The sequence below is a fragment of the Ylistrum balloti genome, unplaced genomic scaffold (assembly GCF_031769215.1).
Source record: "Ylistrum balloti isolate Yb309-2 unplaced genomic scaffold, AGI_CSIRO_Ybal_v1 Utg370020, whole genome shotgun sequence".
In the NCBI taxonomy this organism is placed as follows: domain Eukaryota; kingdom Metazoa; phylum Mollusca; class Bivalvia; order Pectinida; family Pectinidae; genus Ylistrum; species Ylistrum balloti.
Window position 1 is genome coordinate 297867 of NW_026782088.1, and position 25642 is coordinate 323508.

The window sequence follows — 25642 nt, forward strand, 5'->3', positions numbered from 1 at the left end:
ATTCTCCTTGTGCTTTTTTTAGAATTTTTTTATGTAAATCTTTCTTTTGTTCATATTTTGCCCTGGTTTGATTGTATTTCAGTTTAAATTATGACAATATGATGGTATCTACTTTGTTGTTTTCCATAACCGATATGTTCCAAATTGTCTATAAAATGAAAACATACATGTACTAACCAACAACTTGAAGTCTGTATCTGACCAGGTTATCGTCAAATAAAGACATACCCCAGTATTCTTTCATTTAGAAATTTTAACTGTCCAATACAGAGTAGATATTTATAAATGTTAGTCCAGATACTATGACAAAATCTTCCAATAACTCAACTGCATTGTACAAAGATTGACTATTGCCGTCAAGTAGAGGGTAGGCATTATCAGCATATTGACCAAGAAGGAATTGACTTTCTGTTATAACTATACCTTTGATATTAGTATTGGATTTCAATGATAAGGATAAGAATTCAACTCAAATTATAAATATTTGACAGAAGATTGCATTTTGCTTTCTGATAAATCCCAAAACCAGAAGGTAACTAAGAACCAAGAAAAATCTGCAAATGAAATTTGAGAAAGATCCATCTTGTACTTCTCAAGAAATGACGATCATGAACTTTCATTGTCAAAATTCATGATAGTCACCTGTCAGCCATTTTGTTTTTCTTATCAGTCTAAAATCAAACGGGCACAACTTGAAATATTTCATCACTTTTTTATTGCCAAAACAAATAAAACCTATAAATGCTTTTGGGAATTTCAGAATATTTATGTATCAACAGGTTTTCCTCCATTCAGTTTTCTTTCTATATAAACTAAAAATTAGATCACCCTATAAAGGCAGAGATCAATTGTACCCCTTTTGTCTGTCACAAAACATAAATCAGATGTCAGATACATAACATGTATTATTTCTCTATGATGAAACCAAACACTGTATTTTACACCCAATATTTTTCTTTAAATATATGAAGTAATTTGATATCTGCATTAGATTTGTTTCAAGTCACATGATTTGTTTAATACATGTGATGTGTTATATACGTCATGTGATTTGTTTTGACAAAATTTAATATGTTAGGTGACAAAGAATCTGATTTCGTTTCATTGGTTTGATTTATGACAAAATAGTTACAATAGCTGTTGAAAAGACAACCTACATTTTATCTATAACAATATGACATGAAAGTTTTTATTATGGAATATATAAAACCTGATTACATTTCACAGTGTACTACATTGATAAACAATTGTACTGACTTCATAAATGATCTAAGGGGAGAGAAATACACATAATGTATATTTAATATTGACCAAAGACAACGATGAGTATAACACACCAAAAAAACCTGGCAACAATATTGTCAAGTTTAAGGCAGCAGAATGATAAAAGTAGAAGTGATTAACAAACATGAGTATTCCCTCAACCATTCCACCCTTTGATAGTGGAATATAAAATAATCATGATTTTCATGATTCAAATGTAAATTAATGTGACTAAAAATATACACATCAGGAATTTCTAGCTATCATAATTAACAGAAAGCAAAACACATTATGCATTTCATTAAAAGTAACTTTCAAATAATGATGTATAAAAAACAACTATCCAAACTTCACTTATTATGACATTTAGAAATAATTTCATAAAAAGGAAAAGATTCTACCTGAAGTTTTTAATCTTTTCCTAAAAACATGTGAATCCTGGTTCATTGAATACCATCCTGTCTCCTGCATTTACATAAACAATCTGTAAGTTACAAGTGATAGAGAATTTGGTGCAAAATAAAAAAATAAAATTTAATTTTGAATAAATGCTTGGCTTTTGACCTCTGATCTTCAGGATTAGTTGATAAAACCCATTACTTCTCTGAACCACACCACACAATATAATAGTAAATTATAACCTTATTAATTAGGTAACTGTTTGATATCTATATATGGTCATAATTAATGAGGCTGATTGATACTGACATATTTTCTTGTGTTTTTACCAACAATTTTCTGAATCACAAGATTTACATGATAGAAAATTTTCATATCAATTGACACAGGTCATAAAAAGGTTAAATGTTTACTATTGCTGTTTAAAAAGGAATCTCCTATGGTAATTATATAAGACATTTCATCGTATTTATAAACTTCCTGTTATTAACCCTCCTTACTGGGAAAGTCTCACAAAATTCATTCTCCATTGCTATTTTTGGAAATGTCATTAAAGAATTGTTAATTGTGGATCTTAATTGCCCTTAATCATAATTAATTGTTGAAATCCAATTCATATTAAGTAATTGTAAGACAAATAAAGTTAGCAATAATGCAGCATCATATCGAATGATACATTATATGTCAATAGATTGTGAAAATATTATATTTCCAATAGGTGTTTTCTCCTCATTTCAAACCTGGAAAGTTAAGATGTCTGTTAGAATGAAGTTATCAGTAGAAGACTGATAAGCTGTTTAAGTCTTAGACATTTGGCAAACAATGCCTAGATAAAGCAGTACAAATGTAAAATGTTCAATACAGGCACGTAACAGTGTACTCCCCACTCTATAGATGAGTGGTCCTATGACCAGACATTATTTACACAAACTCCATGATGGTGTTCTTAATAATACTGATACACTCCTGCATCTGTTCATCTGTCATAATCAAAGGTGGGGCAAATCTGATGATGTCACCATGGGTAGGCTTGGAAAGCAGGCCGTTGTCACGGAGACGTAAACAGATGTCCATGGCGTCCACTTCTGAAAAAGAAGTTAAACATATATGTTACAGCATGACTAAGAAAAACACTTAAAACATCACTAATTAATATAAGTTTTTTTGGGAGCACTTTTTTTTCCATAAATTGGTGTCCATTAAAAAATGAATTGGATTGATCTGAAATTTGTTTGTTTTTATGACATATAGGTAACACCACTGAAGTGAGAAGCATCTTAAGATACATGGTCTTAATCTTAATCAGCTACTTATATACAAAAATACTTGAGGTACTTAATCACAGTTCCATATGTTGGTAATTTCTTTTATTTAATGTATTTACTTAATTTTTTTCTTATTGAAAAGATATCAACAGTTGATAACGAGATAAAGAAAGTTAGAAATCAGTGTCGATCAGATAAATGCCTTTCCTGCTTAGATGATGATGATAAAAACTACTATCAATATCCTACATAAACACAGTCATTGCTTTCCCTCTGTGACTTTGAGTAGTGCAGTTTTACAGTAGCCATGAGCTTATTATGTGAAAATGATAAAACATTTGTCAGCGGTTATACCGAAACTATAAAAAGTAGCAATCAACTTTTACAAATTTAATAATTGGTAAAATGATACTGCAAAGGTGTTCACCAACATTGCTGAATAGATTTTTGGATGTAAATATTACTTTTTAAAGGTATTACCAACATTTACAAGTTTTATGGAGTTGTTACCATAAATAAGTACTTTTGTGCTGAAACTTTGTTTTGTTTATTGACTCACTTTCATTGATAACAATGGCATTAAGAAGACCTTTCCCCCTCACTGTCTTCACCATATCCTTGGGAAGTTCACTAAGCTCTTTGCGAAGAACTTTTCCCAGACGATCTGCCCTCTCAGCCAGCTTTTCCTCCTCCAACACCTGCAGGTGGACATACACATAATATAGACTGGCAACAAACTGTGATTTTCAGTATTTCCTAATTGAAATCAGCTAAAGCTATATACTTCACACATAAAATTCCACGACTTTTCTCACATCATAATCATAATAATGAATAAAACTGATAAAATTATTTTGTAACAAATTTCAATGTTATCATTTGTAACAAATTTCAATGTTATCTTTTGTAACAAATTTCAATGTTATCATTTGTAACAAATTTCAATGTTATCATTTGTAACAAATTTTAATTCAACAACACTCAAAATTATCATGAACATACATGTACATGGGCTATATCAATCAAAACTAAATTTGTATCTGCAACCTTCTACCGAAACAGAAAAACTTGACATATCATATATTGCAAAATCCAAGTCAGCTTTGATAATAGATTGTAATGGGGAATGAAAAAACCTGGTACTGTTATTCAACATGGTATAGTTTTTGCTATCTTACTTACTTTATCTTTTAGTAAGCATCAATTAATTCAGTTAAGGTGAGTATTACAAATTATTTTTCAATATATGTTAATAGCTGACAAATGCTATTTTAATTTTTTTCCGACTTTGCCTTTTACCCATTAATAACAAATGTTCAGTGTGAACGATTTTAAATTCATTATAACTGAATACATTTTGGCTGTGAGGTTATAAAAAGGTCAAGGAAAGTATACCAGTTTTGTAGAAGTTAACATTGACAGTGTGGAAGTATTGCTGTGGATATACAGGAATTGTTTTGATGAAAACTAACCCCTCACTACCAAAGGGTTTGCTATGAAATCTTAAGTAACATAAACACATTTTCTGATTAAAATGTTGACAATCTGATATGAAAATCTATAGGGGTCCAACGGTCCAATACAAATCCTTTGTCCTAAATTGTACCCGATATTCATACAAAGTTTGAAATACACTGGGATCTAATATAAAAGCTATCAGTGTTCACAAAGTAATCTTTAACTTTATCCATTTGGAAATGTCCATAAAGAAGGTATTACTCTTTTCAAACAGGTACAACTACTTATTAATACATGTACTTCACTACCCTGATTATAAATTATGAACACATAGACACAGACATCATAAGGGGCAATAACTCTACACTTAAAAAGTATAAAAACTCATATAACTACATATTGAGTTGTTAATTAAAATCTTCGTCTTAAATAACAAACTTTTCATTTTTATAATTATTTTCATTAATTTGGAAGTTAATTATTACAAACAGGGCTCATTTTAGGACAACTTCTTCATGTAAATCTTTAAAAATAACAGTTTGGTTTTGAAATGTTCACTGGTGAGCCCTGCTCTCATGTACAGGAATAGCTTCATAGGCAGAACAGCAGTAGAGTTCCATATCTGGCTTACCTCAAGGGCTGCTATAGCAACTTTACAGGCAAGAGGGTTCCCACCATAGGTGGAGCCATGCTCTCCGGGCTTGATAGTCAACATGACAGGGTCGTCAGCCAAGATGGCAGACACCTGGAAGGTCAAAGCTTTCAGTGGAATATTCTCAAAGTCAATTCTTAAGGGACAAAAATAATGACAAAATTCTGATTACAGATAGCAAAAATTATGGTAATTAGAAGTCAATTTGATTGGAAAGACAAAACTTAATTTTGAACACATTTAGTTTTTAAATGATGGCAATCTTAAAAAGATTTTTCTCTAAATAAAGTTCAGTGCTACAATGATACATACTGGTAAGACACCTCCTGATAAAGCCTTCCCAAGCACCACAATGTCAGGACGTACGTTGTCGTGGTCTACACACAGACGTCTGAAAACATCAGGATGTATCATCATGAAACCAAGATTTTATAGACCTCTACTGCAGATGGACTTACAGTTTTGGTGAAATCAATATTTTTGCAAAATCACATTTTGGAATATCACCATACATATGAATTTGTACATCGATAATAATTGCTACATAAATATGATACAAAGATTGAAATTAGAGAGTTATTATTTAAGGGCAGTACGTACAGGGTATCTAATGACATAAATGTGACACTGCCTTATAAACACGACCAATTTCAAAACATAAGTGTAAATAAGTAAGTCAGTATCGCTTTTAAATATATAATGTTAGAATATGATCTGTGTCACATGTCTGAAAGGGCATGCTTCTTTGGCTTGGTTGGTAGATCCTCACATCATCACAACAGAGACCAGGGTATGATGAACTGAGTACAATGTGAGACTTGAAACCACAACCAAAGATTAAGAGCAGTTACTACAGAGTGCCCAAATGAGATTCGAACTCAGGTCTTCAACATGTCCTTACATTATGAAATTATTAACATTACTTCAAAATTTTTCATTACAAATCCTTTCAAGTGCACATAGATGGATCAGCCTTACCTGCCAGTCCGAGCGAGTCCAGTCTGGACCTCATCAGCAATCCAGAGGACATTGTATTTGTCACAAAGCTGTCTGACCTTGGTAAGGTAGCCATCATCAGGGACGACAACACCTGCCTCTCCTTGAATTGGCTCCACCATGAAGGCACATGTGTTTGGGTTCTGCAGTTCTTTCTACAATGCAAGTCATTATTTATCTAACGAAAATTGTTAAACCAGTAACCACTGGGTTTGGCTGGATCCCTCTGAGTATCACAGCCTAAAACCCATGTAGTTAGGTGGGTGGCCTCACACCATTTCACATCCATTCCAGGATACAAACTCCTCCAATATCACTATTAGTTTCCTTATTTGCACACACCATAGAATTTAGGCTAATTTAACATACAGTCACTTTTTCCTTCAAATTCCAATGAACTGAGGGAGCAACAAAAAGCCGGCCTTTATAAGCAGGTGGTATTTATAAGCAGGTGGTCTTATAATAGAGGTTCCTTCAACAGTATAACATTGGAAACTCAAACAAGGGACTTACAGAATTAGATGTTATTATACATGTACAAGGGTGATACTTAGGGCAGGTTTAACTGCATCAGAATCATCAGAGTTATCTATTGGAGCTACAGACAGCAGACATTGCCTTGTGACTGTTAGCCCACAAGAACAGAAGGCCAGGAACCAAGTGAGACTTAACTGTCCTGGAACAGATTTCAAGTTTAACCTCATTCACATGCTGAAGCAGTTTGTGACTGAACTATCAGTAATTAAAAGGAATTAATGTTCTCACCTCTAGTGCATCTATATCGTTGTAAGGGACGGTTCCAAAACCTGGCATGTAGGGGCCATAGCCAGCAAAGCTGGATGGATCTGTCGAGCTCGAGATAGCTGCCAACGTGCGACCCCAGAAGTTTCCATCGGCAAAAATTATCCTTGCCTGATCTTTTGGCACCTTTTTCACATCGTATCCCCACCTCCTAGCCAACTTACAGGCAGTCTCACCTCCCTCAACCCCTACAACAAATAACAACAAATAACCCAATCAGACATTCTCACCTTCCTCCATCCCTACAACAACAAACCACAACAAATATCCCAATCAGACATTCTCACCTCCCTCCATCCCTACAACAACAAACCACAACAAATATCCCAATCAGACATTCTCACCTCCCTCCATCCCTACAACAACAAACCACAACAAATAACCCAATCAGACATTCTCACCTTCCTCCATCCCTACAACAACAAACCACGACAAATAACCCAATCAGACATTCTCACCTCCCTCCATCCCTACAACATCAAACCCAACAAATAACCCAATCAGACATTCTCACCTTCCTCCATCCCTACAACAACAAACCCAACAAATAACCCAATCAGACATTCTCACCTCCCTCCATCCCTACAACAACAAACCACGACAAATAACCCAATCAGACATTCTCACCTCCCTCCATCCCTACAACAACAAACCACGACAAATAACCCAATCAGACATTCTCACCTTCCTCCATCCCTACAACAACAAACCCAACAAATAACCCAATCAGACATTCTCACCTCCCTCCATCCCTACAACAACAAACCACGACAAATAACCCAATCAGACATTCTCACCTCCCTCCATCCCTACAACAACAAACCACAACAAATATCCCAATCAGACATTCTCACCTCCCTCCATCCCTACAACAAATAACCATGACAAATAACCCAATCAGACATTCTCACCTCCCTCCATCCCTACAACAACAAACCACAACAAATATCCCAATCAGACATTCTCACCTCCCTCCATCCCTACAACAAATAACCATGACAAATAACCCAATCAGACATTCTCAACTTCCTCCACACATTAAAGGGACTAAATGGTTAGATATTCATTTCATACCTGATAAAAAGCATCATAACATTTAGTTATATGTTAATACTTGTGTACTTCCTCTTAATGATGATATTTTAAAGTTTGCATAACCATTTATCAATGTCAAAAAATTAAGACAAAATAGGAGCAACCAAGCGCTTATTCATATCATTATTGTTTAAAGAGTGTAAACAATGTCTTTGAGGATGTAATTTTAGATTCAGATTAATGCAAATCTCTTTATTTCACTTTGTCATGCATATAGTGTGAAACATGAGGCCATTTTACAAACTAAGAATTGAAACATAGTTGTCAAATCAAAATTTGTCTAATTACCTAATTATACATAGTAAGAAATCATATCAAAACAGCAGGTTAAAATGAGGCTCCGAACGGTCACATGATGAACTCAGCTACCTCCGATCAAATCAGTAATGGATGGTAGACATAACAGTTAGTGTTGACTAGCATTAGTTTGAAGCTGATAATCTTTATCAATATCTCTCAGAGAGTGTTATAATTTTATAAAGAGTCTAATTTTAAGTATTACAATGCTTGCCACAAAATCAAATGCAGGGGAAAAAATCTAGCCATTTAGTCCCTTTAAAAGAAATTAACAAAACCTACATTCAGCAATCCTTTATTTTTAAGGGATGGTTGTTTTACATGTTGAATGTCTACTTTCACTGATGTTTATCAGTATTCAGGTAACACTGTAGGCTGTTTAAATATATCCCTACATGTCCCTGAATCCTTCATGTTATAACAAAGAAAGACACAGAGATTGTAAATGTAAACATACTCAACTGGAAAACATGCATGGAAAACTTCATTCATATGCAAGCACTAATACTGATTCATAGTTTACAAAGAGATAATTACCTGTATTAATTGGCAGCATTTTGTTGTATGTAAAATGATATTCTTACCTGTATTCATGGGAAGCACTTTGTCGTATCCAAACAAGTTGTGCACATACTCCTCATACTCTCCCAGAACGTTGTTGTAGAAAGCACGAGAGGTGAGTGTGAGGATATCAGCCTGCTCTTTGAGTGCTCCAACAATCTTAGGGTGGCAGTGACCCTGGTTAACAGCACTATATGCACTGAGGAAGTCGTAGTAACGGTTGCCTTCCACATCCCACAAAAACACACCTGTAATACACATGAGCACACAGAAACATAAGGATTACAGAAAAGAACACAACAGGCCCATGGGCCTTAAAGATCTGCGTATTTTCAATATGGGAGGCATGGTGGCATATTGGATTTTGGATCAACCCCAAAAAATAACAAAACTTGACCCAGACAATCTCAGGGTCATTTCAAAAAAGTTTGAGCTAAATCCAACTGGTGGAATTGCACCAAGAAGTTTTAGGCAGATTTTTGCTCTTCCTTCGTGTCAGATGATCTAGATATCAAATTTCCCCATAGCCAGTTAAACAACCAGTGTATCAACCTACATATATATATGTATAGACAGGAATATGCTTGGATAGTCATTAAGAGATTTGACAATACAATGGGTAACATGTAACCAGAAATACATACAGCTATGGCAACATAGAGTGTTAATAGATGCTGCTAGGAAAGACGTATTGGATTGGTCATTGGGGCCAGTGTGCTAATCGCTTAAATTCAACACACAGAGGAGAGTCAAATCCAAGTGAGTTTTACCAGAACCTTACAGTGCAAGGGAGACAACCCCTTGTAAATAAAGCCTCAAAAGACAATACAGCAGTTTGTTGTAGAGCATAACACAGTGTTTGTTTAGATCAAGATTTTTATATGTTGCTTATGCATAAGGTATAGCTATGTGAACACTTCATCTATAGTTACTGCAACCTTGATTTTAATAAGTGTAGGACATATCATACCGAAGATAATTTGTTTATTATATATGTAAAAACTCTGTATTGTGGAAGAGCTTGAGTTAATCCAAGTGCTTGCTTTGTTATCTATTTTGATAAGACAACCATCACCTTATTATTTACTTTAACTATTTTGAACAGACAATCATCAGCTGATAGTGAGATAAAAACACTACAATGATTGCTTTATCATATCTGAATTGACTTTATTAGCCATTGACTATAAGAGCACTTGTTCTGTCAAATTTTGTGATAGGGAACAATCTTTGTCTCCTTCATGATATATTCAAGTTACCAAAGCAGCTGTCACTTTAATATAATGTTTTATTTTTATTTTTTTCAGTTGAATATTTTTACACATATAAGATATTTGTCAAGACAATCCACATAAAATGCAGTTAATTATAATAGGCCATTTTCACAGTAACAACATATGATATCTGTATGAGTAACCCCAGGAAATACTAGCCACAATATTCCACTTAGCAAGAAAGATCTTCTCTTAAGCTTGATTAGTTGCGTGTAAGAATAAAATACCCGAGGTTCAGGTTCATCTCTTAGCAGAAAACACTGTCTGATTAGATAATGGACTCCTATGCATCTCCTAATGAACCAGTAAAACAATCTTAGTTAAATAAAAAACCAAATTCAAACTTTACCTGCATCTCCTCAAGTCAATTTCAGTTCAATATCTCTTCAGCAAAGAGATAATTCAGAACTACATGTGGTGGTAAACAATTATTTGGGTAAACGTCAACTGGCCTACTTCAGAGTGTAAAATCAATTTCTGTTTGTAAATTTTCAATAAATATTTCAGGTTAAAATCTACTGAATGTTTTTTCTTGTTTTCTCTATTGTGGAGCTATAGCGAATTATACAATAATATTCTCCAAAACAGAGTATACAACTGATCATTTTATCTGTGACACAAAAATTAACTGTTAAATGTCTCTGTGAAACAGGTATATGACAAAGGTCAAAAAGAGTGTAACCTGACCTTCTCCACGACTCAAGGCCACAGGAATAGGACCATAGTTGTGGGCTCCATACTTCTGCTCTTTTGCATATATCGCCTCTGATTTTTCACCAGTCTTAATATCCTTGGTAGCTGTACTTGTTGCAAGAGTAGCTCTCCTGGCTGTACTTCTTATTGCCGAAGAAATAGACTTCCTGACTACATTCATCATGTTGAGAAAGTAATTTCTGTTAAAAAAAATTATCAAATTTATATCACAAAAAGTATGACAATGCTGTGTTATTTGCAATATATTAAAAATTAGATTGTGTTCATCCAGCAAGGAGTCTAGTTACAAGCCCTGTCTATATTTCATGCAATGTTGAAATAAAAACAAATGATCTCTGCCTTTAAAAAAAATAGCTGCCCAACAGATATGCATATGAACTTTTCACCTAGTTCTCTGGGTTTCAATTCCTGAAACAGACATGAAAACATTTTGGATCACCTACCCGACCACTATTTTCTATCCTGGCCAACAAGAGTGATTAATTCAAGCTTGTTTCGCACTTGTTGTCAAATAAATAAAACTCATATTTATAGTTATGATATTCAACACAGGGTAATTATAGATGAAAGAAAGCCAGTCGTATGAAGAATTACAAGATTATCTCGCTAATGGTTATTTTTCATCTGTTATATGTTCATGTTGATAGACAAAGTACCACAGGACCAAAAAGATATATATATACCGTATTAGGACTGTAGTGATTAGTAGGAGTTCCCATGCTAGCCAACATAAAAAAACTATTACTATTATTTACTATTGCCACATTACTAAGTCAAAATGAACAAGAGGCCCATAGGGTCTTTATCACTCACCTGGTTTATTTTGCTGTAATTGCTTAACCAAAACTAAATGAAAATGAATTATATGTGTATTGCATATTGGGCCCCACCCCTCCCATTCCAGGGGACTAATAACCAACTTTTATACAAAACTTGTTCCCCTTCAACAACAACAAATGCTTCACATCAAATTTAGGCAAAATCCAATCATTTCTACAGGAAGAGTAGGATTTCAAAGAATTAATTCTATTTCCCACATTGGACTTCACTCAGCCCCTCTCCTGCCCCTAGGGTCCAAGCTAAGACCCGCTGTTTATACAAAAATTTGACGCTTCTAATGGGATAAAATCCAATCATTCCTCAGGAGGAGTAGAGTTTTAAACAATTTGCTCACTGTTCATACAAAAGTGATTTCCCTTCCCCAAAAGATACTTCAGACCAAATTTGGGCAATATCTAGTCATTTCTTCAGGATAAAATGGGATCTTAAAACATTTACTCTGTTTCATCTATTGGGCCCTGCCCCTCCTCCCTCCTTAAGGGGGGTTGGGGTGGTGGGGTGGGGGTGGAGGGGAGACCCACTGTTTCCACAAAATTGAATCTCCTTTACCCAAGGATGCTTTACTCCAAATATGGATAAATAAAAAAAATTCTAAAGGCGAAGTAGAATTTCAATGTACCAGAAAAATTTCCCTTTTTAGGCCCACCCCTCAGGCCTCAGTCTTACCAGTCCTTCAAACCAGTTGAAGTAAAACTATAGTAAAAGGTCTGATGTCAAGTCAAAATTTTACTGTGAACTACCAACTCCTGTCATTATATCAAAATATTTTTCAAAGATACACTAATTGAAATCTACTAACTTAAGGGATCCCAGAAAAAGGTTGAAATGAAAAATAACAAATTGGTCTAACTCTTCAAAGCAATTTTCATAACAAAATACTCATGTTCAGGAAAACAGAATGCTACATATGATGAAAAGGCAATGATAAGGAGATTTCCGGACAAAAACAAATACTGCAAAAAAAAAAAAAATATATATATATATATATAATTCTTCCTCACACTCACAGCAGAATCAAAGTGTTGTTTAAGAAAATAAAAAAATTTGTCAGCTAGGGTTAAAAAGCTTCAAAAGTTTCGTAGAGACTGCATGACTTTAAACAACATTTAAACAGGATCTCTGGTCAAGATTTGAATACAGAAACAAAAAACAAACAAAAGAGTCCAATGCTGTTCAGGAAAAATAAACCCTTACCATTCTGATAAGTAAAGCCTACTAAGTTACATGGAGTTGTTTTGTGTAGAGTTTGAGGGGATCAGATATGACTGAGTTTCATAAAAAAAATCTCTGAATATATAATGGTGGTCCTTCGGTTTCATCATTCCCTGCTTTATTACATCATACTCAATAGACACATGGACACCTACAATTTTGAGTATTGGCATCCAAAACTTGAAAGAGTATACTGTACATGCACCTTTATATAGCTTTGTTGTAGCTCTAACAACTTTACAAACTTGTTGTAATAGTCAAGAGACGTATATATCACACATATATATACAATATATACGTCTCTGATTAGTCTGAATATTAGTAGTGGTAGCCCCTTATCAGGAGGAACATGTATCTGTTCATACACATAATAATTTAATGCCTCAGTGTAATAAACAGCTGTATACACATATATTATTTATATACACAAAATAATTGCAACATGACAAAAGTGAATTTCAATAAATTTATTCCTCTCCTGATTACCAATAATTTACACCAAGTTAGTGTGAATACTTACTGGTGATTATCGCTATCCTAATTTAACCTTCAAAGTGGCAAAACAAAGGTATTGCTATTGGTTTAAACTGACACACCTCCATTTTGTGAGGCTCCTTTCGGGGTAATTGACCAACATATTATACATTACAGGTTGTGATTAACTAAAAGTGCCGTTGGTTACCACTAAAACCTAATATCAATATTTGTTGCCAAAATCTGAAACACAGTCGTAGCCAGTGTTTATGTAAAGTATAACAATAAGCATGCATCATAACACCATGTCATTGTTCCCTGTCAATATTTATACTGCGTTATCAGAGACCTATATAGAATCTATACGTCTCTCGCTTTATAACCAATATGGGTTAATTACGTAGTAGAAAGAATCGCCTCGCGAACAAAACCCGACCCAAAAGTAACCAGTTCAATCTCGATTCAGCTCGGAAATCCACTAGTGCATCAACATACGAATATTCCATACGATACCTAGTAATGTTAAGATCAATTTCCTCCCAACTTGTACACCGAACTCCACCACTGTAAGCAGGTTTCTTACACGTGTGGCAGAAGAAGGGAGATAACTCGAATACCGATATGAGACCAAAATTGAATTATTTTTCAAACCGTCAGTGTTTTAACTTGTCAAATCATTGATTGTCCATTATATTAAAAAGTTGTGCCTACTACGAAATGTCATTTAAGAGATAAGCAAATCAAGGAAGCCATATTGGAACAAGACTGTTTACACTATATCTACATTGCCCATGATCGTAAATGTCACTAATGGGACAGACCTTACACTTTGCATAAAAAGCTATGAAACAAAACCCAATTCCTCACGCAAGCAACATCCTTTTCATTTATATCTATAGTCTAAATAAGTATTTGAAATATACGTTCTAACATTTATTTCTATTCCATCTTTATTTGCATTTTGAACAGGTCACCTGATGCTGCAGTGTCCATCCTACCTATTTATAGACATATCACGGTCCAAGACAGTGTATATGCAATATCTATGTACGAGGCCTGAGGTGCGGATCCAAATGAGGTCAAGTTTTCTGAAATGTCTAAATTCTTCATCTCAAGTCTCAGATATGACATAATCAAACACTTTACATGAATGGAATGACCACAAGGTACTATCCAAAATTGTGAATTTCATTACTTCAAGGTTCTACCTTAATCGTCCTATGGTGATAGAATGTAGTTCACTGTAGTTTGTATTCGGTTCAATTACATTTTTGCCATTGTTTTTTTACAATCTTTGACTGGAACTAATTTCTCTAACTTAGTGAAAATAGGATGGGACTGCAATTTTACACTACGCGTTCAATGGTGCAAACAATATAATGCAAGTTATTAAAATAAATTTGAGGTGAAAGGCCTCTTGTTTAGTTTAAAAGGGTTATTTTAGAAGCAGAGATTATATATAGATTGCCGTTTATAAAAGAACAAACTTCACCGAGTTTCTGGGTCAACTGAGTCTCATAACGACTTTGTAATAGTGTCAACAGGAGTCAGTTTTGCGAGTTCATGCATGACAGGGACGTGGCAGGGGCGTAGAAGGGTATAGATGGGACCTAAAAGTATCGAATATTGTTATGTAGGATCAGAAATTAATTAATTATCAATGTTGTATAATCAGGTCTAATTGTGCATGAAATACGCACCGAAGAAAGAGATGCTCCTGTAACTTGCAGGGTGTCCTATTAACCCTGGGTTCGTCCTAAGGACATACTTGGGATGTGTTGTACTATAATTATAACAACGGTGCACTGGCTTTGTGTGAAATTAGTGTTCTTTTAGAAAAAAAACCGACTGACTCGAGGTTGTCTGCTTCAAATTTATTTCGAGCACAAAAAATCCCTAAAAAGACAAAAACACGACTATACAATACGAGCACATAAAACTACTTTTACAAAACGTTATCGAACGCACTGCACAATTACTTCACAATACACAATGCGAACAACTGGACATCTGAAGTAAGAGATAATATACGTGTATGTGTAAAATACGAAAGACTGAACTTGTACAGCAATATTAACTATTCATGGGTAATTAATCGTTTACAGATAATTCACAGCAACTTACCCTGCATGTGGTGCTGGGGATGTGTACTTGTATCTCGAATAGATACAATAGATATAGTTGCGGTAAAAGGTTCAAACTTTAAACGTCCAACCTGAGCTAGAACACATCTGTTTATGAGATAACTGTATCTCTTCGGCTTCATCTGAGGGTGGAAGATTGTCGTGGCCAGTTTGTTGTACACTGGCGATACCTGAATCCCTTGTTCTGGTGTCTCGCGGTGTTAACAAAGACGTCGAATTGCCCATCTTCCAGCCTTTGCCCGATCTCTGGAGCCTCAGAGAGGTTATCTGCCCCTTAATACGGCTAATTTCCTCCTCCATGTCCATAATTTACAATAATGTATGATACGCAACCAGCATAAAATGTACAAGACACTGTATCCCATCGCTGCCACCAAATTTTGTAACGTGCAGGGTGTCCTATTAACCCTGGGTTCGTCCTAAGGATATACTTGGGATGTGCTATAATTATAACAACGGCGCCCACCCGCGCAGTTGTCAACGCAGCGCAACGGCACGTGTACAATGCGCAGAGCAGTTGCTCCTAACCGAGCACTGGTTCGTAGCGCGCATCGGCACTTGTACAGATACAGTGCCAAACACTTACACTTGTTCAGTGCTTTATTAAACTGAAGCAAATAGCCGGAATATCAGAGCCTTGTTCAGGCTCTCCCTATCTATTTGCTGTTTCTACCCTAACACGGATTTAGTATTATAATTACCTTTGTTGTCGCTTTTCTACTGATGCCTCCTCTCAGAGAACCATAAACGAAACACCCCGGATGATGGCCCGTCGTCGTTTATATACAAATTGAAGGTGCCACCTCAAGGTAAATCGGGTCGTTCCATTTCCCTAAATCTAGATCGGGAGTGTGCTTGACTGTCCTATTCAACATATAAATGACAAACACGCAAACTACCATGATCTAAACTTTATTGAGGTACACGAAGATCGAATCGAAATCAAAATAGCGTTAGATTGCCTTTCCCTTTAGTCTTATGCGTCTCGCATAAGATAATGATCAGTTGTCTACACAGCAAAGTTTTTCTTATACGATGAACTGCCACCTGAGCAGACTCAGAACCACACAACAACGTTTTGAAGAAACAGTCATTCCCAGGATTCCTCTTCTGAGACGTCCTCAACTGTTGTGCAGCCATCCTTTGTTATTTTGGTCCTACGGAAGCGTCGGCACATCAGTACCTCTGTCTGAGTACTGGTATTCCCGAATTCTTCCGGACGTCGGCTGCCTGCACTTAGAATAAACGATGGCGAAATGGACCTGATACTGACTGAAGCTGCCCAGGTTGCTTATGTACAACCAATAGGAGAAGAGTTACAACATGCAACGCTTAAAGAATGTCCGTGGTCTTAGGCACACTAGATGTCGTGTCGATCAGGGGACGTCCAAGGGTGCTTTTTTCTGATTATGCGCCTAACGATGTCTGAAGCAGCCGCCTATGAGCCTTTGCTACTCTTAGCCTTAGACGGTTCTTCCTTCACAACATCAGACAAAGTGCCAGGGTCCTGTTTGCTCCCATTCCTCCTCACTTTCCTCAACAAAAGCTTGGTGATTTCGCTTCCGGTGTCTCATTAGGTCAGACTTTTTGCTTGTTGCATAGGTACAATCAGCCTTCTTACATACAAATTAATCCTTCTCCATGCGCTGCTTGCCGTAGGAGAGGTGACTTTTCCAGTTCTCTTCCTCGTGAAATTCTGGGAATTTTCACAGTCTTCTTGAAGCTACATCAGGAATGTAGTTCAAGATTACAGATATGTTCCTAAATCTGGAATTTTGTAAATAGCAATCTTATTTTGTTTCTTTGACTAGACGTATATTTCTCTTTGATATTTTTCTTAGCTTGTGAGTCTAGACATCGTTTTTCTTTTCCAGTTAGCGATTAAAGTTTACTGTAGAATTTCATAATATTGCTTTAGTTTGCTGTTTGTTACTATCGTTAACTTGAGCCAGTTTTTAATGTAATAAATCTTAGGCAAACGGATGATCTTTGCAAGTTTAAGAAGTTACATTTATGTCAAACTTTCAATGTCACAGTTTGTCTAGCTGCATAATATGGAACCAGTAGCATATGGTGACTTAAGACATGTGAGTACTCCTATTGTAGCACGCTACCAAATAGACCTAGACTGATCAGAGACGTACACGTTATATACTCAAGGTTTTGATAGGTAATATCGCGATTATAACTGATATCACTATAATGAATAGGTGATGTCACTGTAATGAATAGGTGATGTCACTATAATGAATAGGTGATCAAACTATAATGAATAGGTGATATCACTGTAATGAAGAGGTGATATAACTAATGAATAGGTGATGTCACTATAATGAACAGGTGATATCACTATAACGAATAGGTGATATAATTATAATGAATAGGCGATATCACTGTAATGAATAGGTGATATCACTGTAATGAATAGGTGATATCATTTTCTACCATAACCTGCGTATGTTATCTCACGCCCAGACTATTCATTAAACGCCATATCCATTGTTTATTCATACGCATAATACACACGTGTATTATTGGTGACAGCCAAATCTATTGGACGAGGCATTGACATTTGACCCAACAATGATCTGTGACGCCGAACTACTTTCGCCACGTGCGATTGTTTTCATCGTCTGCTGTCCATCATCAACATGGCTGACAGTGACGATCTGTCATTCTTGCCGGCGGTCAAGATCGGTGATGCGGCAAAACTGTGTGGAGGGGGAAGGGGGATAGTAATTGCTAAATGCAGTAATTTTGGTTTCCCAACCTTTGATATTGTGATGTACAGTTCTGATGAAAGTGATCAGAAGTTCTCGAAATTACACGCCTTCTTAATCGTGTCTGCATTCACATTTTCCCGCGAAGAAGCACTAGTCTTATCCGCAATAAAATCTAGTTCCAAATTATTTTTTTTTGAAAGATAAACAATTTGTGTAATTTTATAACGTATTTCAATGAACTAATGTTACGGGATGTTTCCAAACAATATTACTGAATAAATAAGTCTTTTGCATCAATAATAGCGATTTTGTCTCTTTTTGCATATTAATGACCCAATCAGACAACATACGATGTATTCTTACGCGAAAGTGTCAATGGGTGCGAAACAATGTTGTACACACTATACATATATTTTTACGTTAAAAGGTTATGGTAGAAAGAAGTTCTACAACTCGTGAGAGTTGATTATCATCGTTATCAAACTCTCGATAGTTAATTAACTAACTCGAGTTAGATAACGATGATAATCAACTGCCACTCGTTGTAAAACCTCTATATAATGAATAGGTGATATCACTGTAATGAATAGGTGATATCACTATACCGACTAGGTGATCTCACTGTAATGAATAGGAGATGTCACTATAATGAATAGGAGATATCACTATAGTGAATAGGTGATGTCACTGTAATGTATAGGTGATATAACTGTAATGAATAGGTGATATCACTGTAATGAATAGGTGATATCACTATACCGACTAGGTGATCTCACTGTAATGAATAGGTGATATCACTGTAATGAATAGGTGATATCACTATAATGAATAGGTGATATCATTGTAGTAAATTTGAGATATCATTATACCGAACTGGTGATATTAATCTAAGGAATTGGTGATTTATCTATTATAAATTGGTGATTTGTTGTATCTATAATAAATTGGTGATTTATCTATAATAAATTTGGTGATTTATCTTATAAATTTGGTGTTGTTAATCTAATAAATTGGTGATATATCTATAATAAATTGGTGATTTGTTGTATCTATAATAAATTGGTGATATATCTATAATAAATTGGTGATTTATCTATAGTAAATTTGATATTTATCTATAATAAATTGGTGATTTATCTATAGTAAATGGGTGATTCTTCTATAATAAATTTGGTGATTTATCTAATAAATTTGGTTTTGTATTTATAATAAATTGGTGATATATCTATAATAAATTGGTGATTTGTTGTATCTATAATAAATTGGTGATATATCTATAATAAATTGGTGATTTATCTATTATAGATTGGTGATTTATCTATTGTAAATAGGTGATTTATCTATAATAAATTTGGTGATTTATCTATTATAAATTGGTGATTTATCTATAATAAATTGGTGATATATCTATAATAAATTGGTGATTTATCTATAATAAATTGGTGATATATCTATAATAAATTGGTGATTTATCTATTATAATTGGTGATTTATCTATTGTAAATAGGTGATTTATCTATAATAAATTGGTGAATGTATTATAAATTGGTGATTTAATATATTGGTGATATATCTAGAATAAATTGGTGATTTATCTATAATAAATTGGTGATTAATAAATGACTATAATAAATTGGTGATATATAACAAATTGGTAATGTATAATATATATTGGTGATATTAGAAAAATTCTATAATAAATTTGGTGATTTATCTATAATAAATTGGTGATATATCTATAATAAATGGGTGATTTATCTATAATAAATTTGGTGATTTATCTATTATAAATTGGTGATTTATCTATAGTAAATGGGTATAATAATAGATTTGGTGATTTATCTATTATAAATTGGAGATTTATCTATAATAAATTTGGTTTTGTATTTATAATAAATTGGTGATATATCTATAATAAAGTGGTGATTTGTTGTATCTATAATAAATTGGTGATTTATCTATAGTAAATGGGTGATTTATCTATAATAGATTTGGTGATTTATCTATTATAAATTGGTGATTTATCTATAATAAATTTGGTGATTTATCTAATAAATTTGGTTTTGTATTTATAATAAATTGGTGATATATCTATAATAAAGTGGTGATTTGTTGTATCTATAATAAATTGGTGATTTATCTAATAAATTTGGTGTTGTTATTATAATAAATTGGTGATATATCTATAATAAATTGGTGATTTATCTATAATAAATTTGGTGATTTATCTATAATAAATTGGTGATTTATCTATAATAAATTTGGTGATTTATCTAATAAATTTGGTGTTGTATTTATAATAAATTGGTGATATATCTATAATAAAGTGGTGATTTGTTGTATCTATAATAAATTGGTGATTTATCTAATAAATTTGGTGTTATTATAATAAATTGGTGATATATCTATAATAAATTGGTGATTTGTTGTATCTATAATAAATTGGTGATATATCTATTGTAAATAGGTGATTTATCTATAATAAATTTGGTGATTTATCTAATAAATTTGGTGTTGTATTTATAATAAATTGGTGATATATCTATAATAAATAGGTGATTTATCTATTACAAATTTGTGATATACCTATGATAAATTGGTGACTTATCTATAATAAATTGGTTATTTATCTATAATAAATTTGGTGATTTATCTATTATAAATTGGTGATATATCTATAATAAATTGGTGATTTATCTATAATAAATTTGGTTTTGTATCTATAATAAATTGGTGATATATCTATAATAAATTGGTGACAAATTGGTAATGTATAGATAATATATTGGTGATATATCTAGAAAAATTGATGATACATCTATAATAAATTGGTGATATATCTATAATAGATTGGTGATATATCAATAATAGATTGGTCATATATCTATAATAAAATGGTGACGTATCTATCACAAATTGGTGATGTATCGATAATGAATTGGTGATAAATCTATAATAAATTGGTGATATGGTGATATATTTGTAATAAATTGGTGATATATCTATTTAAAAAAAGAGAAATAAACTACATATATGTTGCGAATTTTTATGTATAACAGGTCTAAAACATTACGAATGCGTAATGATGGCAAGTAATGTAATACGTGTCTGCTATGCAAAATATTGAAACATAAAGGGAGGTAAATCAGAAATTCACACAAAAACTCTTCAGATGAGAAGATAGATAATCACACCATTTGTCAAAATGGCCGACGATACAAGGAAATTCGACGGATCAAGATACAAATTTGATCATTTTGAATCACTGATGGAGTCTCTGTGGATATACTGTCGTTTATAATTGGTAATTAGATTTAGAGAATTATATGAAGTGGTTGATATAAATAGTTTCCCCTTGGTTTCCGTTGAATTGTGCAAATAAAAGCAGTCGTTATTGTTAATGTCATGTTGAAAGAGTGATGCAGTACTGTACCCGTCTGTTATACCGGCAGTGTTGACCAGTTTAAATTGATGGTGTGCAAGGTAGACATGATACATCATTTCATAACCAGAATGTCTTTGCCGGCTGTCATATCCAATCTTAAGGATCGATTAAGATTATTAACAAACACATGCACAATATATGCCGCAGGTTTGGCACAACATGCCAAGGCATAGGTCATGCAGTTTGAGGGATAGTTACACCCTGCTTTCAGTAATCAGTTAGTTAATAAATGCTGGATGCCTTGAAATAAAAATACACTAACCATTTAAAACAAAAAAGGGCATCAATTTTTTGACATGTACCCGATGCAACATTGTATATTTTTACACAAAAAGGAAATCACAACCTATCACCTTCCTTGCTTATAGTGTGGCAAAAAATAGCACAGAGATAAATGTGTGCTCACATTTTGCACTAAATAGTCGCTATGTCTATACACCGGTTGATGTAGAACAAATGCAGTGGTATAAATTGCCATTTTATCCCATATTAAGTTAACAGAAATGAATATTTGTTATGTAAATATATACAGTGTCACATCCATTGATAGATAGATGACACCCTTTTTTTTTGTTGCAAATGTTTAAAACATGTATAAAATATGTATGGTGCTGCCAAGTTAATAACACCTGTTGTGCAAATGTAGCTTATCTAGTTTTAATGTCAAATAATACAATAAAGGTCTAGTTAAAATAATATATCACATTTCATTACCTTGGGTAGGCGCTGACACTGATAACATTATAGGCCATCACTCAATTGAGAACTTGTAGTGCCTTAACTCAGACAACAAACTTATTATATCAAGTAAATATAATGAGTAATTTCAATTATAATTCTATTCCTATGTTCTAGTATATATTGTAAAGGTAAGTTATGAAATAGAGTGGTTGCCTGGGTTTCGTCAGGCTTCAACACCAGAGGTAGACATTTTCATGGACAAGATATATATGTTTAAGAATCCATCAGAGTGTTTGGTGTTGGGGCCTGGTGAAACTCTATCCACGAAAACAAGAGTCGATTTTGACCAAATTTAAATTGTTGTTTTTATCTAATGATTTTAGAACCATGAAACTGAATACAAAGAATGTTGTACTTTGTTGGCAGTGAGATTGAATCCTGTTAATTGAAAATTTACGATATTTGTGTATATTGATATAAACAAAAAATCATGAAAGTTATGCGTACACTGTACAGGGTGAGTGAGACTTATTAAAAGGTGTAAGTAACTTGAAAGACATTTATTTTGAAACTTATGAATATATAATTGTAGTATTAATATTAAAGCAATATCAGTGGAAGTATATTTATCTGTGACGTAAGTGATAATTAGTAATTCAAAGATACTAAATTGAATGTATTTCAGGTACATATGTGTATACTGTCTATTTCTGTTGTCATTACGAGAAAAATGCCAGGTAATAAAGCACTATACACTAATGTAAGATGTAAAATGGTGAGAAAGACAGATTTCTAGTCATAAAAATCTGTTATTTGTAGGTGAATACGTATTCATTAATATTTTAACTGCTGATATACATATACTTGCTTTTGCACATTTTCATGACTTAAACCATCTAAAATTTCAGATTTTAAACTGACACGATGGATGGTGCCCCAGAGGGAGAACAAAGAATGCAAAATGATGGAAACCTGCATGCCTCCAATGGGCCTAATTCCATTTCTCATCTCATCATGGCCAGTGCAATAGTGTCTCGAGATGTGTCCACTGGTAACTCAGATATCGATGTTACAAACATTGATGACCCCCAAGTCTCACTAGCTGATAATATTCATGCACAACACATGGCCAGTTCAACATCTGCAATGGCAGCAGTTCCCCCTCAAATACGGCGTCACTCTGACCCAATGATTTCTGTGGAGCGACAGCCAGTTTCTCAGTCCCCTGGCCAGTCCCCACTCCAGTCACGTTTTGCCACCTCTCCCTCCCTGTCTCTGTCAACCCATAGCTCCTCTCCTCCTCCAATCATTATGTCTGATCGAGAATTCTCACACAGCGAAGATGGCAGCTCCTACATAATCACTGGTGATATGGATGACCCAAGAAAGTATGAACCCATTAACATTGACACAACAGACCATGGTGAGGATGCCACATATACCCTACCAGACTCCTCACCGGAGATGATTGCCTATGACAACGGGACAAAGACACAGTACAAGACTTATAAATGTCGGCTTTGTAATTTCACAGCTACCACCTATACACAACTGCAGCTCCACATGCCCAGACATGGAGGTACAGTATTCAAACTGACACAAGTTTAGATATACATTCAAACTTGTGTTAAAGGCCATTTCTATACAAAGACCACCAAAAATTATTGACATCATTTTTACAACATGTTATTTATTGAAACCTCAAATTTTGACACTATTGAAGTCAGGCATCCCAGTATGTTGTAGGGAGATGACTGGTAATGCTTAGGTTCATTGTATTTTGCTAAATTTTGTGAATTTTCATTATCATTTCCTTATGATTATTTGTAACCACTATTTGAGATGTAACAGTTGTAGGTTAATCTGACGACATCAGTAAAACAAGGTTTGGAACTTAACATGATTTTATTTACCCTGTAATTTTAGATGTAATTTGACTTTCAGGTGTAAAGGCACTGAAATGTCCTCTTTGTGACTATTCAACTAATGACAAGAGCAACTTTCGTAGACATAGAAGACTGCATATCGGCAACAACCCAGTCAGCGTACTCAAGTGTGAGAAATGTACCTACTCTACAATACTTCCTCGAAAGTTCCGTGAGCACTACAGCCAAGTACACAATGAACAGATTGGTCCAAACTACCAATTTCAGACCAGTCCATACAGACCCTCTGGCTACGACACTGCTCAATTTAAGTACAGGCTAGGCCATGTTGACTTGAATCCTGGTCACATCCCCACATCCACTGCCCCTCAAAGTATGGCTGCAACCACAGCTCTCCACTCACTTCTAAGAGGAATTCATTCAACACCAGTACACTACACTCATCAACCTGCCCAACCCCTTCAAGGTCAGTGTTTAGGACAGTACCCAAGCTATGCTGCCCCAGTTAGACGAACAGTTGATGAATCTCACATGGCTTCTAATTACCTTCGATCCATTGTATCCTCCATTATGAACAATCCTCAGACCGTTTCCATGCCAACACCAAGCAGCACCATATCCTCATCAGGCTTTTACATGGCAGCTGATCCCTCACAGCAGCATCAACAACAACAACAACAACAGCAGCATCAACAACAGCAGCAGCAACACATACGTGTAGCACATTCTCCTATACAAGTGGGCATGCAGACACTTCAAGGTCATGTCAAGGTGAAAGTTGAGCCCCCTGATCACCCGGACACTCCTGAGACTGCAGATGTGTCCAGTACTGCACCTCCTCCACGACATCAGTTTTTGTCAGACCAAGAACGTCGGTTAGAGCTGCATCCCTTCTCTCGAAGTTACTCAGAGGTGGAAGATGGTAGCATGGTTATGGAATGTAATGAGGTGGCAACATCTGCTGAAATAAGACAAACATTGTCTGCTGACTCTGGCCACTCACAAAGAGGGGACAGGGCAAGTATAGAAGTAAGGACAACAGCCAGTGTGGACGACACTGTAAACACCACTGTTAAAATGGAAATGTCCAGTGTAGGCATTCAATGTTCTATACCTATCATCAAAACAGAGTCAAGCATTGTTAGTGACACCCCACAAACATTGTCAGCAAGTTGTGTTGAGCGTGGAGTACAGTGTGAGATCATGACATCAGGTCGGTGTTTGAATCAAAGATCTCGTTCGCTGCCAGGAGAGGCAAGCTTTACAGAGCAGCAAAACTTTCAACTTACAGAGAACAGATGCAATCACTGTGGTATCACGTTTGATGATGAGGTTCTCTTTTCAATTCACATCGGATGCCACAGTCACACAGATCCATTTGTCTGTAATGTCTGTGGCAAACATTGTGGCAACAAGTATGGCTTTTACTCTCATATAATGAGGGGCCATCACTACTGACAGT

The 25642-nt window shown here is 34.6% G+C and overlaps 2 protein-coding genes across 2 annotated transcripts; one reads left to right on the forward strand and one right to left on the reverse strand.

Annotated features, from left to right (window-relative positions):
- Window positions 1–956: 956 nt before the first annotated feature.
- Window positions 957–13883, reverse strand: LOC132548633 (ornithine aminotransferase, mitochondrial-like). Its single transcript, XM_060212507.1, has 9 exons — window positions 13815–13883; window positions 10749–10954; window positions 8811–9035; window positions 6799–7022; window positions 6016–6188; window positions 5350–5428; window positions 5017–5130; window positions 3487–3625; window positions 957–2747 (listed from the first exon to the last, which is right to left on the reverse strand). Exons 2-9 carry the CDS (start codon window positions 10936–10938, stop codon window positions 2584–2586), a joined length of 1308 nt encoding a protein of 435 aa, XP_060068490.1. The 5' UTR covers window positions 10939–10954; window positions 13815–13883; the 3' UTR covers window positions 957–2583.
- Window positions 13884–21448: 7565 nt separating this feature from the next.
- On the forward strand, window positions 21449–25638 carry LOC132548611 (protein hunchback-like). The gene is made up of 3 exons (XM_060212480.1): window positions 21449–21472; window positions 23203–23873; window positions 24239–25638. Exons 2-3 carry the CDS (start codon window positions 23219–23221, stop codon window positions 25636–25638), a joined length of 2055 nt encoding a protein of 684 aa, XP_060068463.1. The 5' UTR covers window positions 21449–21472; window positions 23203–23218.
- The last annotated feature ends 4 nt before the right edge of the window (window positions 25639–25642 follow it).